General features: G+C 42.4%; 2 protein-coding genes across 2 annotated transcripts; one reads left to right on the top strand and one right to left on the bottom strand.

Annotated features, from left to right (window-relative positions):
- Nucleotides 1–566: 566 nt before the first annotated feature.
- tob2 (transducer of ERBB2, 2) lies at nt 567–5,379 on the bottom strand. The gene is made up of 2 exons (XM_080487664.1): nt 4,566–5,379; nt 567–2,169 (listed from the first exon to the last, which is right to left on the bottom strand). The coding sequence occupies exon 2, from the start codon at nt 1,965–1,967 to the stop codon at nt 756–758; it is 1,212 nt and encodes a 403-aa protein (XP_080343790.1). The 5' UTR covers nt 1,968–2,169; nt 4,566–5,379; the 3' UTR covers nt 567–755.
- Nucleotides 5,380–6,825: 1,446 nt separating this feature from the next.
- LOC308124584 (aconitate hydratase, mitochondrial-like) lies at nt 6,826–16,107 on the top strand. The gene is made up of 18 exons (XM_080487661.1): nt 6,826–6,903; nt 8,236–8,378; nt 8,826–9,084; nt 9,195–9,287; nt 9,933–10,091; nt 10,230–10,380; nt 10,534–10,638; nt 10,725–10,816; nt 11,006–11,111; nt 11,476–11,633; nt 11,732–11,805; nt 12,439–12,550; nt 12,699–12,881; nt 13,068–13,163; nt 13,356–13,547; nt 14,322–14,454; nt 14,580–14,701; nt 14,818–16,107. The coding sequence occupies exons 1-18, from the start codon at nt 6,868–6,870 to the stop codon at nt 14,947–14,949; spliced, it is 2,346 nt and encodes a 781-aa protein (XP_080343787.1). The 5' UTR covers nt 6,826–6,867; the 3' UTR covers nt 14,950–16,107.
- Nucleotides 16,108–17,669: the final 1,562 nt, after the last annotated feature.

Genomic DNA, 17,669 nt, shown 5'->3' with positions numbered 1-17,669 from the left:
CCTTTAACACCCCAATGCCTCCTCGTCTGCTCACTTCGTTTAAACCCGGCACATGCACCCATTTCAGCCAATGACGGCAGACTTTCAGTAAACATCCATAACAACAGAGTCAAAGAGGTGATGGGCCCTCTGAACAAACAAATCCTTCGATCACGTTGAGTCACAACAAAACAGAAGAGGCGTGCGCAAACACACAAAGGTACACACCAGAGCCCCCCCGCCCCCCCTCTGTATTTGTGGCAAGTAGGGCAGAGCAGATTGCAGAGCAAAGTGCTGAGTTTCCCCACAGCCGTCATTCCCTGCAGGACTTGGCAAAGTCCTTTTTCACAGCATGACAGTGCAGTGCAAAATGGAGCTATACTCAAACAGAGTCCATTAGACTACAAATTGAGGGAAGAAAAGAAAAAAAAAAAAGTTTCTCACATCAACATTCACTGCAAAATAAACAGACAAGATTGGCAATGACGACAAGGTAGTAAGAAACAACCCGCCCCCCCTCCCCCCACCCACCCACTTCTGTCAGAACCAGCACACGAAACGTGACGAGAAACAGCTATGGACACGGGCAGGGTGGGGTTGGGATTTATTGACATACCAAACAAGTCACATGTAATATTCAGTGGCTGTGGGGTTTCAAATGTTTGTAGTAAAACTAACCCTTAACATGTATTAGTATTAGAACAGTTTGTTAGAAAAACTGAAAATATCTGGAGCGTCGACTCCTCCTACAACCATTCTTATCGCAAATGAAGGCTTTAGTTTGCCAGCACGACAGGCTGGAAGGACTGACTAGGATATTGCAAATTGTAGCTTCCTAAACCTTCGACAAACGGCGGCTTCTCCATGTAAGAGATTCCCCCGTTGCTGCCGATGATGCCCACGCTCTGAGCAGGCGGGCTGGAGAACGGGTCGAAGGAGGGGTGGGCGTTGACCGTGTGTGGGGGCTGGAAGGGGCTGGCGTGAGGCTGCATGGGCTGGGTGTCGCTGTCGAAGTAAAGGGGGCCCGGGGATCCTGGGTATACGAACTCTTTGGCATTCGGGGAGAGCTGGCTGGGGATGGGGCCTCCGAGGGAGTGCAAGGAGAGGGACAGGGGCTTGTGCTTGAGCAGCTCTGGTGCAGAGATGGCGGTGGGGGAGCGGGTGAGCATCCTCTGCGAAGGCGGCACGATGACGCCGGAGCCGGCGGCCGACCCGGCCCCGCTGCACTTCTTCATTTTGGTAGAACCAAATTTTGTGGCGGCGAAGCTGGCGGTGGTGAAGGTGATGGGCTGAGGACGGGCGGTGGGTAGAGTGGCTGGCGGCTGCTGCTGAGTGGCGAGGTAGGGCAGACCACTGCCGGGCGGAGACGGGGTGGAGGTGTTGGAGGAGTGGACTCCGGGGTCGGTGGGCGTGCTGGAGCTGGGGTAGCTGAAGAGCCCGGGGCAGGATGGAGCGGACATCGGCGTGGGAGAGCTGGAGAGCGACGGCATGAGGGCAGGAGATGCCTGGCTTCCAATGGGTACGAACACTTGAGCGTCTGGGTTGAAGCCCAGGTTCTTGGTCTCCTCGGCCTCCGCTTCTGCCTTCGCCTCGCCGATCGGCCCCTCGACCCTCTCGCTGTCACAGCCTAGGCCCGGAGGGTCCTCCAGGTAGAGCACTTTCACCGCCCCCTTTTCCCCGATCTGGTAGGACACCTCGTAAGGGTCGATCCACACGCTCAGTTCTGCGGGAACATTTGCACGCACCTCCTCCGTGTCCAAACCACTTCTCTTGGCGGCCAGCTCCACCACCGGGTCCCTCGGCGCTCCGAGGTGGATGCAGCGGAAGGCAGAACCTCTGAGGGGCGCCTCGGGGTACCAGTGGCCCTCAAAACGCGACATCAGTATCCTCTCCAGCTCCTCGCCGAAGAGGTCGGCCCGGCGCCGAGGCAGCTTGTTGTATAGGTAGGACACGATGAAATTCAGGGCCACCTTCACTTCCAGATGCATGGCTGCACCGGGGTAGCGCCGTCGTGGGTGCAAAGCGTTCAAAGATGATGGTGCAAAAAGTTCGGCAATGCAGCGTTCGTCAGTTTCCTCCCCCAGCTTATTGTAAAGTGTGCGATTCTCTTAGCATGGCCATTATAAAGGCACCTTGAAGGCAGAGGCGGCAGATTGCAGACCGTTTTCAAATCTCGTTTTCTGGTCCCAACTGTGAAGGAAGAAGAAAACAGCAATTTTACTCAGCATGAACATGAGGGATCTGTTGTTATTCTACTGCAAACTGTTAATCACAGATATTGTCTGGACACTGAAGTCACAGCGTTTTAGGGGGCGGCAGAATAATCTCATAATATGATCATCTTCTACAAGCACTTTTTCTATGTTGTAGTAATAGCATGTTAAAAGACAACAGCAATGCTAAAACTGATGAAGATTTATGAAGAATAGTTGTCAAACTTGCATATTATTGGTATTTATGAGATTGATGGGGACTCAGAAATGTTTTTGTTTTTATTGCAGTCTGCACCACAATGAAAAAAAGGATTTCAAATTAGCTTTGCTTCAACAGACTGCATAAATAGAATCCCGGTCCAGATTTGTACTGATTAAATAAACTTTCAATCCATACAGACTCAGGCCTCAATACAACCGTGAAGAGGACAGCATGTACATGACTGCAGACATCGTTCAAGCAAGAAGCTGCAGGAAATCAATGGAGATGAATCAAAACAGAGTTTTGAAAACAAAGCAACCAAACTGCCTCCATCGCATTAGATATTCAGGAACAGCAGTGATAAATGTAGTGTTTTGCATTTCAGGTTTTAAAAATCAGCTGCAGGATGCAGTGATGGATGTAACAGATGCTGCGTGGCGAGCTTCATCAATCCGGCATAATCTGAATCTAATCCTATGAAACGCATCTTGCCTAGTGCTTCACCCACACGGGAGTCCATTCGTCATCTGTGAAACATTCAAACTACAGGGAGGCTCACAAACCAAAACACAACACTTACTGGGGGAAGCTGTGTAAAATGGCAGGACAGTTAAGACGGCATAAAACACAGTTTCCCAGTGTGCAGCAGGAGCGATCGCCTCCCCTCTTCATCTCATCCCTCCCTCCCTCACTCCCCTGTTCGCTCGCTCACCCTCCCTCCCACACCCACGCACACACATACACAAACAATCCCCTTCACATTCACTTCCCTGCCAGATGGGGATTCGGTAGCTAAGATTAGAAAGACGCCTCAGATTAAAGACAATTCTAATGTTATTACAAATAAAGCTGCACAGCCGGGATGCATGAGGGACAATCCAAGACTACGTTTACATGGAAAAGGGTGACATTGGAGGGATGGAATAGGAGGAGGCTATAAATAGGGCCCCCCTTTTGTTTTTTTTGAATCATCCATGGTGCAAATGTGTCTCTCCCCCAACCACCACTTTAATTAAAAATGAGCTACCGTAGCTGTGGACAAAGATACACCTGCGTCGGCCATCAGCACAGGAAAAAAAGCCCGAGCACAGAAATGGCTCATGCTCCGACTGTATCCACTGCATTTTGTATCTCTCATTACAAAAAGAAAAACAGCAAGATGCACAAGAGCCAATGTCATCCAATGACAGAGGGAGAGCACAGGTCATGTTGCTTAGGAAGAGCTTGAAAAGGAAGAATCTGCATTTTTAATTAAAATAAACCTATAGATCTCGATCATAACATTCTCAGTTGTATGGTTCACATGTAGATTGGAGAGAGCAGGTTTTGTGTCAGTGGGCCTGATTGGTGAGCCTCAGAGCATCAGCACAATCTGGGCTGTTATTTTTGTTTACATTGACTCATTATGAAAGCAGTGTGTGCCGCTCACCACCCGCTGCATGTCAGCTTTTTTAACCATGAAGCAGCACAGCCACAGCTTGTGTCATTAAAAAAAGATTACCTGCAGTATATTTATGAGAAGAAAGCATCAGTTAAGAACCAAATATAGAGGCCTTGGTGTTATGATTTGTGTACATCCAAGACATATTCAGATTGGTTTGACATTTAGACGCGGTTTGCATTTTTTTATTTATTTTTTTTGCACTGCTGTTAAAATGAAGATGAATGCGCATGAAAACAGTAGGAAAGGAGAAACATTCCCCGGGTTTTACATTAGTGATGACAAGCTGAGAGGCATCAGCAGGAGGTACCTGGGCTATTAGTGCCATATGTCAGTCAAAAGGCAGTGGAGCAGGTGGAGAAACACCCCCCCGTCCACCAAACAGTCGGTGTGAATTGAATTATATAGCTAATTAAGTGGTGAGCAGCCTATTGACTCAAGTGACGGCGCAATCAAGAAGGCAGTCATTTCCCAGCACAGACAGCAAAATAAACATTTTGGACTCTCTCTGTCGCCCTCAGTAGATATATGAAGAGAAAAACAAGAAGCTTTTGGCTTCATTCAATGTCTGAACCAGCACAGCTATTCATTATAGTCAGCGCATTAAAGGTGGAAAAAAAAAACCCCACACACGCACACACAACACCAGCATTGCAGTTGCCAATCACCTCATGATAATGCACAATTAAATAGAATCATCTGATTCCATGCCACGACATTAATTACTCACCTATCTATAGAAATTGCACCGACGTGTACTCCTGCGTTTCTGCGTTTTATTCTTCTATTTTTTAATTCCCGTGAGACGTCTCTGTTTTTCTCGGCGGATGTGTCGAATCACTGGTTGAGATGTATCACCCCTTCAGGTGTGCGTGTTTTCCTCCCGCACACCTCGGTGCTCTTTGCAGCCCCTCTCACTGCTGCCCGGAGTGTCGGATGCTCTGAGTCTTCAGGTGGCACTTTGCATGGAGGGTCCAGCGAAAGTTTACAGTTTGACAACGCGGCGTATTTATACAGCGTGACTCGCCCACACCCCCGTGACGGCGGGGACTACTTTCTCCATTTGACAACAGCCGCTGCTTTATTATTATTGTTGTTGTTTTCTTCCGCGCATTACGCTATATAGTCACTTCTCCTGCAATCATCAAGTTATAAAATAATTTTACATGATTCATTTTGTTCGTATTTTATTAAATTTAAGCGTCAAACCCGCACATTCATTATATAAGAAAAACGTAAAATTACACCCGATTTCAAATTTTAGATTTTATTTTATTTTATCTATAAGCGTATTTTCTCGATTACAAATGACAAAAAAAATAATAATAATTGTGGTATAGAATCTCAAATTGATGAGCGGGCTCTATTTTACACGGCGGAGAGATATTTGTAGTTTTCTACGACGCTGGACAATTTACTAAAAATATAAGCGGTGATGGCAACAGAGACTCTATTGGTCGAGATGGGGGCGGGTCCGCAGATTATTGGGCTGCAACGACTAAAACAACCTGACTGCCAGCGGGGGCTTGTGGGAAATGATGTCTCTGTAAGGAAAAAGACAAGAGATGAGAAGGACTCGGTTATAATATGGTTAAATAATTTATAAGCTTTGTATTTTCCTCATGCCAGTTTTGGGCTTGTGATGGTTTCATGGATTCCTGGCCATCTTGGGGATTAGGGATTGATAATTATTTTAAAACTGTAAGAATAATTAAGTTTATTGCTTGAATGTAAATCCTCAAACCTCCCATGTGCTGCAGAATAACTATATAAATTAGACATGGAAACAAAACCGATTTGTCTTTTATTAATTTCATTTTTTGTTCTCGTTTATGTGTTTGTCCACCAGAAAAGATAATTGATTTTAGTAAAGATAAATAAGGAACAACAAAGATAAGAAGTGAAGTCCAAACAAGAATACACCTTGGACGTGATGCATACAGATTTATAATTTCTTTTAGGCTTAGTTATAGTGGTAGAAGAGCTAAAACAAACAATAAAACAAAAACAGTATCAGTATTACCGACAATAATACTAAAGTAACTTATTTAGAACAGTAGCTTATGAGTTGTGTTGCTTTTGGTGATGTGATCCCATGTATGACTGATTTCAACCATGCATCCAGAAATTCTATTATTAAAGATATCATAATATTCCTTTTTTTAAATCAGTTTTTTTTCTTGTGGCATCATATATCTACCAGCAGGTATGCTGCTCATACTTTGCCAAAGTATTACATTGCAACTACTCTGGAAAGGGCTGTGTTCTATTGTTTTTCATAACAAGTCCAAACGTAAAACTTTCTCAATCAAACACTCAAACTAAAGGTGATTGAAAAAGTACAAATCTGTACTTTATTGGATGTATTTATATAAACTCAAACCCTCTAGCATGAGCTGTACCTTTTTCTTTCTTTTTTCTTTTTCTCTTTCTTGTATCCTGGTACTGTTGCACTCATGTAAAATTGCTATTTTTCACTGAATGCAATTTGTACTGTTGTCCTGTTGACATTGTGTTATTATGAATAAAGTAAAAAATAGAATGCAACTCACACAAAAAATAGAGAGAGAGTACTTTATCAAAATATCACAGAATTATGAGTTTTAATTCTGATGTAATACAAAAAAACAGGAGAAAATATACTAAAATCAAGAATTAAAACAGTGTATGTCATTAATTAATTGATTGATTGAACCCTATTTCGAATATATAAAAAAGAACCAAACAAACAGAAAGCAGAACATATACAAATTAAAAACATTTAAAGAAATAAGACAAGTGTAGAGAAGCAACATGATCTGTCTTTGATACGTGCTAGTATATATGATCATTCTAATAAATGTACATAATTTAATGTAAATTTCTTTGGACTTGACACTACAATTTTGAAACAAAATTTTACAGCGTTGACATCTCACAACATGTCAATAGTTTATAAAAAGAATTAAGCGAAATCTAAAAACAAAACAAACGCGACAGGGGAAGCGCATGACGTCACACGAGGGCGACAAATACTGTTAAATAACTCCAAAATGGCGTCTTATTGCCTGACTGTCACTAGAGTGCGGGTAAGAAAACCTTTTTTTACATATAGAAACCGGTCTGAATCGTCATTGACGGAGACTACATGTTAGATTACAGACATGTTAGTCGCGTAGTGCAGCGGCAGTGGTTATTAATCGAACCAGAGCGGATAAATGAGGAGCTAAGTGCGCACTGCGTTCTGCTGGCAGGTCACCCTGTCCCCGTGTGACTCCTGACAGCTTCGCTCTATAGCGGCTCTAATCCACCTATAATTGAACGAAAACCGCGATCTACTAAAACGTTAAATACACCAGTTTCAAAAACAGGTGACATTCGTTGATCCAAGGGTTAGATATCGTCATGTTTGCAAGGTGAACGCAAGGTTAAGGAGTTTATTTGTGATTTTTATACTTGTGGATGGGACTGTTACAGAGGAGCGTTTCTATTTCTTCAACATTAGATTATATATTTTATTTTCATCTTGAATAAGTAAGGATCTACAATTAGTTCCTGATTCTTTTTTCATTATATACTATACTTTGTATTAATTTTAATTAAGTCAGGTCTACAGTTAATCGTTTCCAAAATGCAAACACTGTCCATTGGCCAAATCATAACCTTTATAATTTATTTGCGTTAGTTTGTGATTTTGAACTATATTACATGTATTTTGTAGATTTGATTCACATAGATTATTTACTTTTTCTTATCAAAGTTCAAGGGCCACACAGGGTTCAGCAATCTTGTCTTACAATAGATGACTGTGGATTTTGCATGTTATTCCTATCTGTGTTTATATTTTCTCCAGGTACTATGGTTTCCTCCCACAGCCCTTCTTTGCTTTTGATTTTCTATATTTACACGGAGAGTTAAGAGTAGAGTTCATTGCATTAGATAATCCCATAACAGCCAGACTAAGTAAATGGTCCACTCTGAACTCAGCCATCTTTTAATGAGTTTTAAGCCTAAGGAGACATTTACTTTATGGTACAATTTTCTTTTTATTGGAGCAATAGCTGATCGTACAGGTAATACAGTCAAGTACATACACAAACTTTTTTTTAATTACATCTGCGTTCATGAAATTGTCAGATATAAACATGGCCAAAATCTTGAACCAAAAATGAACATGCTTGTGAAACATTAAACATTGCTTGTAGATTATACTTCTATTGGCAAGTAAAGTTTTGTTTGGTTTCACCCACTGTTGTTGCATGCCATGTACCCCCATTCTTTCATAATTTAATTCCCTCTTCTTATTATTTTTTCTTGGATTTGCTATTGTATAACTCGAAGATGGAAAGTATTGTTGGTGAGCTGGCAAGAAAAGCATTGTGATGTGGTGTCTGAATTACCTCCCGTATCCTTTCCTCTAGCTGGCTCTTGGAACTGGGGCAAGAAGGTTCCATGTCTCGACTGTCTTCAGTGCCAAGGCCAAGGTGGCCATGAGTCGCTTTGAGCCAGATTCCAGCGTCAATTATAAGACGATGCACGAGAACATCAACATTGTTCGCAAGAGGTCAGCAGTCACATTTTTTTGAACACACGTGAACTGAGGGCTCACAGATTCTAGTTTGGCTCTTGTGGAATGCCTGGTGTGTAAACAGCTGCGCCATAAGTCATGTGACATTTATAATATGGGTCGACATAGCTGGTGGAGCCCAGGAGCTAATTTCGGATGTCCTGGTGTGCCCTCCCCCCCAACTGAGATGGCCTGATGGTCTGGCTCTCAAATGTCAAGTGTTAACTGTGGTGATTATATATGGGTGCTGCTCATGTTGAGCGCTTTGTCTGAAGTGTTTGTAAAATGTGGACTTACTAACTGACACAAAGAAATACAACTGAAAACTGTGCATATTAATTGTTATGTAATTTGATTTTGTTTTCTGAAACTTGTATAGATTCTGCCATGAACACAATGCTTTCACATTCTTCACTGCTCATTTACCACAATGCATCTCTCCAGGCTCAACAGACCTCTCACTCTGTCTGAGAAAATCGTGTATGGTCACCTGGACGATCCCGCGGGACAGGAGATCGACCGCGGCCGCACTTACCTACGTCTGCGTCCTGACCGCGTGGCCATGCAGGATGCAACAGCTCAGATGGCCATGCTTCAGTTCATCAGCAGCGGTCTGCCCAGAGTGGCTGTCCCCTCCACCATCCACTGCGATCACCTGATCGAGGCTCAGATCGGAGGAGTTCAGGACCTGCAAAGGGCCAAGGTGAGGATAGACAGACTGGAAACCACAAGTTTATGTTTTTATTGACACGTTTCAAAATATTGATTCCAAAGCCCAAGTCCTATCCTCACCTCTTATTTGTCCTAACACAGGATATAAACGAAGAAGTGTACAACTTTCTTGCAACTGCTGGAGCAAAATATGGAGTCGGCTTCTGGAAACCTGGCTCAGGGATCATCCATCAGGTCCAGTACATTGATTTGTGATGATGGCACAGATGTGTTAATCTTCAAGTCCTTAAAAGAAGTATTAGGAACAGCATTATTTGAAAGAATGTTGTGACTGATTATTTTTTTCCCAATTGGATTAAGTTTTACTAACCTTTATACTAACCCGGCTCAGTGGTGTTCGCTTTCTATTCGCACCGGTTAAGGTTAAGGCATAGTAAGAGAGAAAGGAAAAGTACAGAGTCATAGAGCAACTAATAAGTTGACATAAGGCAGCAGGAAGGGCTGTGCAGCAAACAGTCAGCGAGCAGAAAGGAAGGTACAAAGAGAGCACAGGCTACAGTAGAGAGATAAATAATAGATTAGGAATAGATTTATTTTGGTTTTGTTGTTCAATCATATGAACTTAAGAATCATAATGTGATTACCTTAGAAGGGACTCATTACATTTATCTTTGGAGTGGAACCTCTTCCTTAAAACCAGCATTTTTACGGTATCCTTTCACTTAGAAGAGAGAAGTTCACTCTATTGATTATCAATGTGATGAAAGTCTTCATGCATTTCAATTTTTCCCCCCTGAACTTGCAAATAGTAATATCATTCACATCAACAGGACATAATGACCCCAGCATGTGACTGTCATTGTGTGTGTTCCTGAACAGATCATCCTTGAGAATTATGCATATCCTGGTGTGATGCTGATCGGAACAGACTCCCACACGCCCAATGGCGGTGGACTGGGTGCAATATGCATCGGAGTGGGTGGAGCTGATGCAGTAGATGTCATGGCTGGAATCCCCTGGGAGCTCAAGTGCCCGAATGTGAGTTTTTAACAACATCATAAAAACATTCATCCGTATTTAAAGTGCACAGATTTTAGCTTGTATAACTTATCCAGATAAATTCTTCAGTTTTATTTTTCCGTTATTTATATTTACGGGTGTTTTATTTACCTTTAGGTTATTGGAGTGAGGTTGACAGGGACTCTGTCTGGCTGGACCTCCCCTAAAGATGTCATCCTGAAGGTGGCCGGCATCCTCACCGTAAAAGGCGGCACTGGGGCCATTGTGGAGTATCATGGACCTGGAGTTGATTCAATATCCTGCACTGGTGAGAATAAGCTCCACCAGGATTTAAAAGGCTGGTCAGAGATGTTCTTTGTCTACATGCAGCAAGCAAAAGACAGTATTTCAAAACAATATATTTTGCACGATGGTATTATGACTTTTCAACCCGCTCTTCTATTATAATGACACATTTCAGGAATGGCCACTATTTGTAACATGGGTGCTGAGATTGGAGCCACCACATCTGTTTTCCCCTACAACCACCGTATGAGGACGTACATGCATAAAACTGGTCGTGGAGGTCAGTTACTTTTCTCCAGTCAGTGTATTTGTTCCTTCTTTACCATGCCGACTCTCTATCTTATCATTCGTTGACTCCCTCCACAGAGATAGCTTCTTTGGCTGATCAATTCCAAGATGATTTGGTCCCAGATGAAGGCTGTGAATACGATCAAGTCATTGAGATTAACCTGAGCGAGGTGAGTTTTATATGAGGTGCTTGACTTTGGTGAAGAAGTTTAATGGTTTTATCGGATTTTATAGGCATCACCATAGAGGGTCATTCAAATAAAAAAACGCCAGTGTAGCGTTAAAAACACAGTTTTTGAAGGTTTTTATAATCGCCTCACTGCCCTTCATTGTGTCCTTTCACCCTCTTTGTCTAACAGCTGAAGCCTCACATTAACGGACCGTTCACCCCCGACCTGGCCCACCCTGTGTCTGATATCGGGGCCGTAGCAAAGAAGAGTGGCTGGCCCCTGGAGGTTAAAGTCGGTTGGTATTTGTGACACACACACTTACAACTGTTAACATTTAGGATTGCTCACTTGAGAGAAATTTGAGGTTGCCGTCTTTATATTATTGACCAGCTGTGTTCAGGTCACATTACAGCTCAGTCATGCCCCTGGTAATGTAAAGTGATCTTGAGTAATGGAACCAATAGAAATTCAGCCTCTGACAGAGTGAGAAGGATCAGGCTGTATGAATACAGACTAACTTGGATCTTGTATCGTCTCTTCTTCAGCATGTCTTCTTTCATTTCATATGCAAGATGTGTCATTAAGGATACACGAGTCCTTCAACTGTAACAGTAAACTAACCGTTGTTTTGTTTACTTCTCCTACCAACATGCAAACAGGTCTGATCGGCAGCTGCACCAACTCCAGCTACGAGGACATGGGCAGAGCGGCTTCTCTGGCCAAACAGGCTCTGGATAAGGGTCTGACGTGCAAAGCCCAGTTCACTGTCACCCCTGGTTCTGAACAAATCCGTGCCACCATTGAGAGGGATGGCTACGTGAGTCCACCCTGAACATTCAGCAGTCTTTTTTTTTTTTTTTTTCCCATGTGAATTTTTTTTTATGGCATAAATACGTTGATATTTTCATCTTGCAGGCGAAGATCCTGAGTGATGTCGGAGGAATTGTTCTTGCTAATGCTTGTGGACCTTGCATTGGACAGTGGGACAGGTGCGCACCTTTCCTGTGTGACATAATCCATCATAAATGCGCCAAGAGTAGTAGTACATTCATGATTGGTGATGAGTGTGATATACAATCTGTCTGACCCAGTGCAGTAAAAAGTTTTCAGTTTCATGCCACCTTCCTATATGAGTTTCATATCCGTTTTAGTCTTCCCCCGTTTTAAAATTTTTATGCTACTTATCATCCGGACTGGATCCGACTAGATTTAAATTGAAAACACTGAGGAAAATTATATCAAGGAAGATAACAGTACTCCTGATTTTGATCATGTTTCTTTTGTCTCAAAATATTAGTCGAAAGTTACAAAGGAAGTTGTGTTTTCACCAGAATTGTTCTTGTCTTGGCTCTTTGAAAAAGCTTTATTCTTGCACCTGCAATGACCGATTTCCATCCAAAACACCAAATGAATATTCTCAGTATCATCAGTAAATTACCCTGGATATGTCGTCGCTTCCCAGAGTAGAGAGCTTTTTAATTTTAGTGTCACAGATTGCAGTTAATGAAGAACTGGGAGATGTTCGATTTCAGTATTTTAAAGTGTTCTTGAGCATTTCCCAAGCAAGCACGGTTGTGTAAATACACATTCGACTAATGCCCTCTGCGTTTTGACTTTATTAGGAAGGATGTGAAAAAAGGAGAGAAGAATACAATCGTGACGTCTTTCAACAGAAACTTTACGGCTCGGAATGACGCTAACCCAGCTACTCACGCTTTTGTCACCTCTCCTGAGGTAAGACGTACTGCATGTTGAATGAGAAGCGAAATGCAACCTAACATTTGTACTTCCTAATTCAGTGGATTCTCTGAGTTCTTGACGGTGTGACACTAAACAATGAATTTGCATTCCGACATTTCATTCTTCTGAACTGTGGTTGCAGATTGTTACTGCGCTGGCCCTCGCTGGGACCCTCGATTTCAACCCAGAGACCGACTACTTGACTGCTCCCAACGGAGAGAAGTTCAAGCTGGAGCCTCCAAGCGGAGACGAGCTCCCCTCCAGAGACTTTGACCCCGGACAGGACACCTACCAGCACCCCCCAGCCGAGAGCGGCTCAGTCCAGGTGATTCCTGTTTTCAGATGCAGCATCTTCTGGTGATAGTCCACATAGCAGCACGGCACTAATGAAATACTCTGTTGGTGAGGTGAGGATCTGGCTTTCCTTTCCCATTTGGTGTGGAAACTAAAGTGTGGTGCCTTTTTGAGTGTGTGGAATCTTTATATGACAACCTGCTGTGGTCCGGTGCAGGTGGATGTAAGCCCCTCCAGTAACCGTCTGCAGCTGCTGGAGCCTTTTGACAAGTGGCACGGAGGAGACCTGGAGGACATGAAGGTCCTCATCAAGGTGAGCAGGAACTGAAGCAGCTATAGATGTGCTTTTTTTTTCTTCTTTTTTTTTATCAGTGGCAAAAATGTTCAAATCATGTTTTGCACAAGTGTGAAATGACCTTCTAAAATGTAATGATTGTAATTGTATTCTTCATGACTCCTGTTTTTATTATTATTATTTTTTTTTTATTCTTCCTCATGGCTGCAGGTGAAGGGGAAGTGCACAACTGACCACATCAGCGCTGCCGGACCCTGGCTGAAATTCCGCGGCCACCTGGACAACATCTCCAACAATCTGCTGATCGGCGCCGTCAACTACGAGAACGACGCCGTCAACAAGATCAAGAACCAGCTGACCGGAGAGTTCGGCGGCGTGCCGGATGTGGCCCGATATTACAAGGCCAGTCTGATAGGAGACACTCGACTGTTCAATCAATGGAGGCAAATGTCCTTTCGTTTGGAAACTGTTGGATTCTTTCAAAAACAAGCTGTTGAATCTCAAAGGTTAAAAAAGTAGAGTCAAAGATCCGAGGTCGTCTCATTATTTATACACAATCTGTAACTTCAGAAAGGGATTTGAAGGGTTTAACTGCAGTAACTACAAATGTTTACTAAATTTAGCCATGTGGTTGATGGTTTCAGTTTCAAAAACCTTAGAAATTATTCATTATGAAATTTAAATTTTTTGTGTCCCTTCATATTATTATATTACTAATTTAAATAGGTTAACAAAAAACATTTGCATTTTATTACAATGTGAACATTTTGGGACGCTGTTCATGCTATTCAGTGAGAGTTGAAGATCTTTGGTGATGTTCTATATTTTTCAAACCAATTTCCACATTTTGTTCACCATTGGACATTAAGAATCCAGAGCAGTCTAACTTTTAATTCAAAATCTCATTAAAACTGTTATAAATTGTTGTTTTTTTTAATTTGTTCACCCAGTGACACCCTAAAGACATGGATAAAAATGTGAAATTTGGCCTCACAATTATAAGTGACTACACTGGGTGGATGTCTGTTCATGAGGCTGAAATTAAAAGTGAAACATTTTGAAGATGAAACTTTACATAATTCGTCTTGTCACCCAATTTAAAAAAAAAACAAACAAACCTGAAAACAGAGGTTTGAAATGGCTTTATCCAGACTTTAATTGTTTAAATTAATTTAGGCCAACGGAATAAACTGGGTGGTGGTTGGAGATGAGAACTACGGCGAGGGATCCAGTCGAGAGCACGCCGCCCTGGAGCCGCGACACCTGGGAGGACGCGCCATCATCGTCAAGAGCTTCGCCAGAATCCACGGTCAGTTTGACGCGAGAAAAAGAAACCGATTTAAACATCACACATATGAATTATTTTACATTTCTTTAAAAGAAGGAAATCTGAGACGGCGTCTTGTTGCGAGCTCACGCGTTCTCCTCACACAGAGACCAACCTGAAGAAACAGGGCCTGCTGCCTCTGACTTTTGCCAAGCCCAGTGACTACGACAAAATCCGTCCCGATGACAAAATTTCAATCATCGGCCTGAAATCCTTCGCCCCCGGCAAGGTGCGCTAAGTTCTGCTTTAATGAAATATTGATCCAGCGCAGCTTCTTTCACGTTATGCTTGAGGAAGAGTTACACAACGTACTGACACCCGTTTGCCTCCTGCTTCTTCCTCCAGCCTCTGTCGGCAGTGCTCGCACACACCGACGGCAGCAAGGAGACCATCTCTCTGAACCACACCTTCAACGAGACGCAGATCGAGTGGTTCAGTGCCGGCTCCGCCCTCAACAGGATGAAGGAGCTGCAGTGAATGGTGAAAGAGAAGGGCAGCCATGTGAAAGATTGGTGTGGTTTCTGAAGGGTCGGAATGTGGACCAGGAGAGATGATGCAAACTTTTCAAGTAAAGAATAAACCCACAAACACCCTCTCTCTCTCTCACGCACACACATACAAACACAAGGTCGCTGTACTGGTGAAAAGCGCACACACACGCACACACACACACACACACCAACATGAGCACTTTCATGTGGAGACAGGATTACTGTTACTCCCGCATCCACAGGTAGAATTACACAAACGTACTGACAGACGAGCACAATACTGACGCTTGGTAGTTTGTTTCTCTGCTCCTGGCAGCACTCCTCAGCGGTTCAGTATAAACAGCATGAAAGAAAAGCAAAAGCTGCTCACTGATGCGTGTATTTAGACATTGCGTGGTTGGAATATTAGTAAATTCATTGTTGAATAATTCATGTTCCAGGGCAGTGGCATCCTGTATGTTTTTAGGTGTGTCTCTGTTCACACGCTTGAATATAATGCGTGCGTCATCAACGCCTTATAGCAAGCTGTTCCATACAACCTGGAGTGTTGGAAGAGGACGTCTAAAACATGCAGGACCTGCTGTTTGATTATCCACAATGCAATTCTATATGAATCTGTCCATGAGTAGATTCAATGAAAACATTTCTATTAATTTTTAACCAGTTTCTCTGTGTTGGGATTTCAGCCTGGAAGCCATATTTGGTGTTCCAGCCTTCTTACAAGCTGCTAAAAATATATGGCACACATTTCTTTTGCACTAATGCCATGATCCATGTTATTCCCACGATAAATGGTGGCGATAGAGCGTGTTGTTTGTGTTGAACGGGGAGGTATTTATTGTTTTTTTTGTGACACATTATACATCAACAGTCGGTGTTTCATGTTACCCTCAAAAAGCTTTTCTCACCAACACAAATACAGCGAGACATTAACCCGATTAGGACCCCAAAACCTGGTGATGCTGTCAGCTTTCGATAAGTCCAGCTTGGTTTTGATTCCTCTTTTGAGTCACTCATTGAACATCCTGAAACAACAAGTAATTCAATTGCTATTTAAAGGTCTTTGAAATGCATTTATACACACAAAAACCAGTTAAAATTTTTAAAACTGACCAAAATCACACACATTTCACCATTTATAGTTAAAAAAAAAAAAAAAAAAGTGATGGATTTCTGTAAAGGTTTGCTCACACATGAGACAAACTTGAATACTCTATAATGTTGGTTTATGTAACGAGGAGTGTGAATATGACTCATCAGATACGTCGGCCGTGAAATCACATACTTGCTCTAAACAGGAAGAAATGCAAAAGTTATAAACGGTTAAGCTAATTTGCCATCGTGTCAGCAAAACTCCCAGGCCCACTTATGGACAGCAGTGAAGTCTCATTGTGTCTCACTCACTCGTGTTTTTGGTTAACCCTCTTCACCACAACACTTCAAATTCAATACGCCGGACTTTGTGTGCTGCCTGCCTCCTCCTTCTGTCTCTTTGCACAACGTAACACCTGATTGGGTGAAAAAGTTCCTGTATGTTGTCCATTGCCTAGTCACACTGGGACTGGGAGTGTCTGTCCCTCTTTGCTCATGCTGCCTTCGGTGAAATGAGCTGAGAATTTGTGAAGCTTGTGAAAGTTCTAGTCTAGTTTGCTACAGACCATAATGTTTATTAGCGAGATCTTGTTTGTGCTCAAAACATGTTTAACCAGTTTGATTTAGAAGCAGGAAAAATGCCATGACTCTGTAAACTACTTATGAAAACATATTGTGACTACGATGATCTTTTCTTGTAAGTTACTTTTCCTTACTTGAACCACAAGGAGGTTTAATTACTTTGTTTAACGTTTCAACCAGTGTCAGCATTTTTATATTTTGCGTTTCCCACAAACTCCAAGTGGGTTGAGGTTTCCTGGTGACGATGACCATCAAATTCATCTTTTATGTCCAGTCTTCTTTGTTTGTAAATTTAAGGAATAGGTTTCATGGCCTATCAAGCTATTTTTGAGGCGATTACAAACTGCATGCATTGATTTTCGCTGTTCTCGTTTAATTAAAAACACTTTTGAATCTTCCCCGCTCTAAATTCATGTTGATTATGAACTCGGCACCATTCACAGTAACATTTCAGAAATCCATTGTGAGCACAAACTTGATCTTGCTTCCAAACATTTTTGCTTGTAGTTAGACATGCTGCTGAAATCTGTGAAAGCTTTAGAGAGCCGTCCAAGTCCAACTTTTTGTTCCGGTGTTGTTCCGGTGTTGAGCTCCATTATTTCTCCATCAGTCCTTTGCCGTCGTCTGAACCTGCCAGAGTGTTCTGTGATGGGAGACGACCGTGTGTCCGTGTCTTTGAACTGAATGTTTATTATTTGTTCACGTGGAGGGTTTAAACCTCCATCGCACACTAACGCACAATCTAGTGTCCAGACGCCTGTGTACTAGCACTTTGTAGAGTTAGAAATGTAGTTTTAGATGCACTTGTCTGTTTTTTTTTCTCTCCACATTTAACCTTCAGCGTACACATGACTGACACATGACCTATTTAAGCTTTAAGCAGAAAGACCATTTGTGCCCAAATATAGAAAATGTGTATAAACTTAATTTTCCTATTTCATTACTGAGAATAATTTTACCATTTTCTCAGATATTTCCCCAAGTTTCAAACTGTAAACCCATGTGTAAATGATGTGATATAAAGGTGAAGTG

This window comes from Lipophrys pholis (genome assembly GCF_963383615.2).
Source record: "Lipophrys pholis genome assembly, chromosome: 19".
Taxonomy (NCBI): domain Eukaryota; kingdom Metazoa; phylum Chordata; class Actinopteri; order Blenniiformes; family Blenniidae; genus Lipophrys; species Lipophrys pholis.
This window is presented reverse-complemented; position numbering and strand designations above follow the sequence as displayed.

Excerpts from the sequence above, each read along its gene's own strand:
- tob2 (XM_080487664.1), bottom strand. The coding sequence starts at position 1,967 with ATGCATCTGGAAGTGAAGGTGGCCCTGAATTTCATCGTGTCCTACCTA.
- LOC308124584 (XM_080487661.1), top strand. The coding sequence starts at position 6,868 with ATGGCGTCTTATTGCCTGACTGTCACTAGAGTGCGG. Across the intron at positions 8,379-8,825 it reads ATCAACATTGTTCGCAAGAG|GCTCAACAGACCTCTCACTC; the intron begins GTCAGCAGTCAC and ends GCATCTCTCCAG. Across the intron at positions 10,817-11,005 it reads TTGAGATTAACCTGAGCGAG|CTGAAGCCTCACATTAACGG; the intron begins GTGAGTTTTATA and ends TTTGTCTAACAG.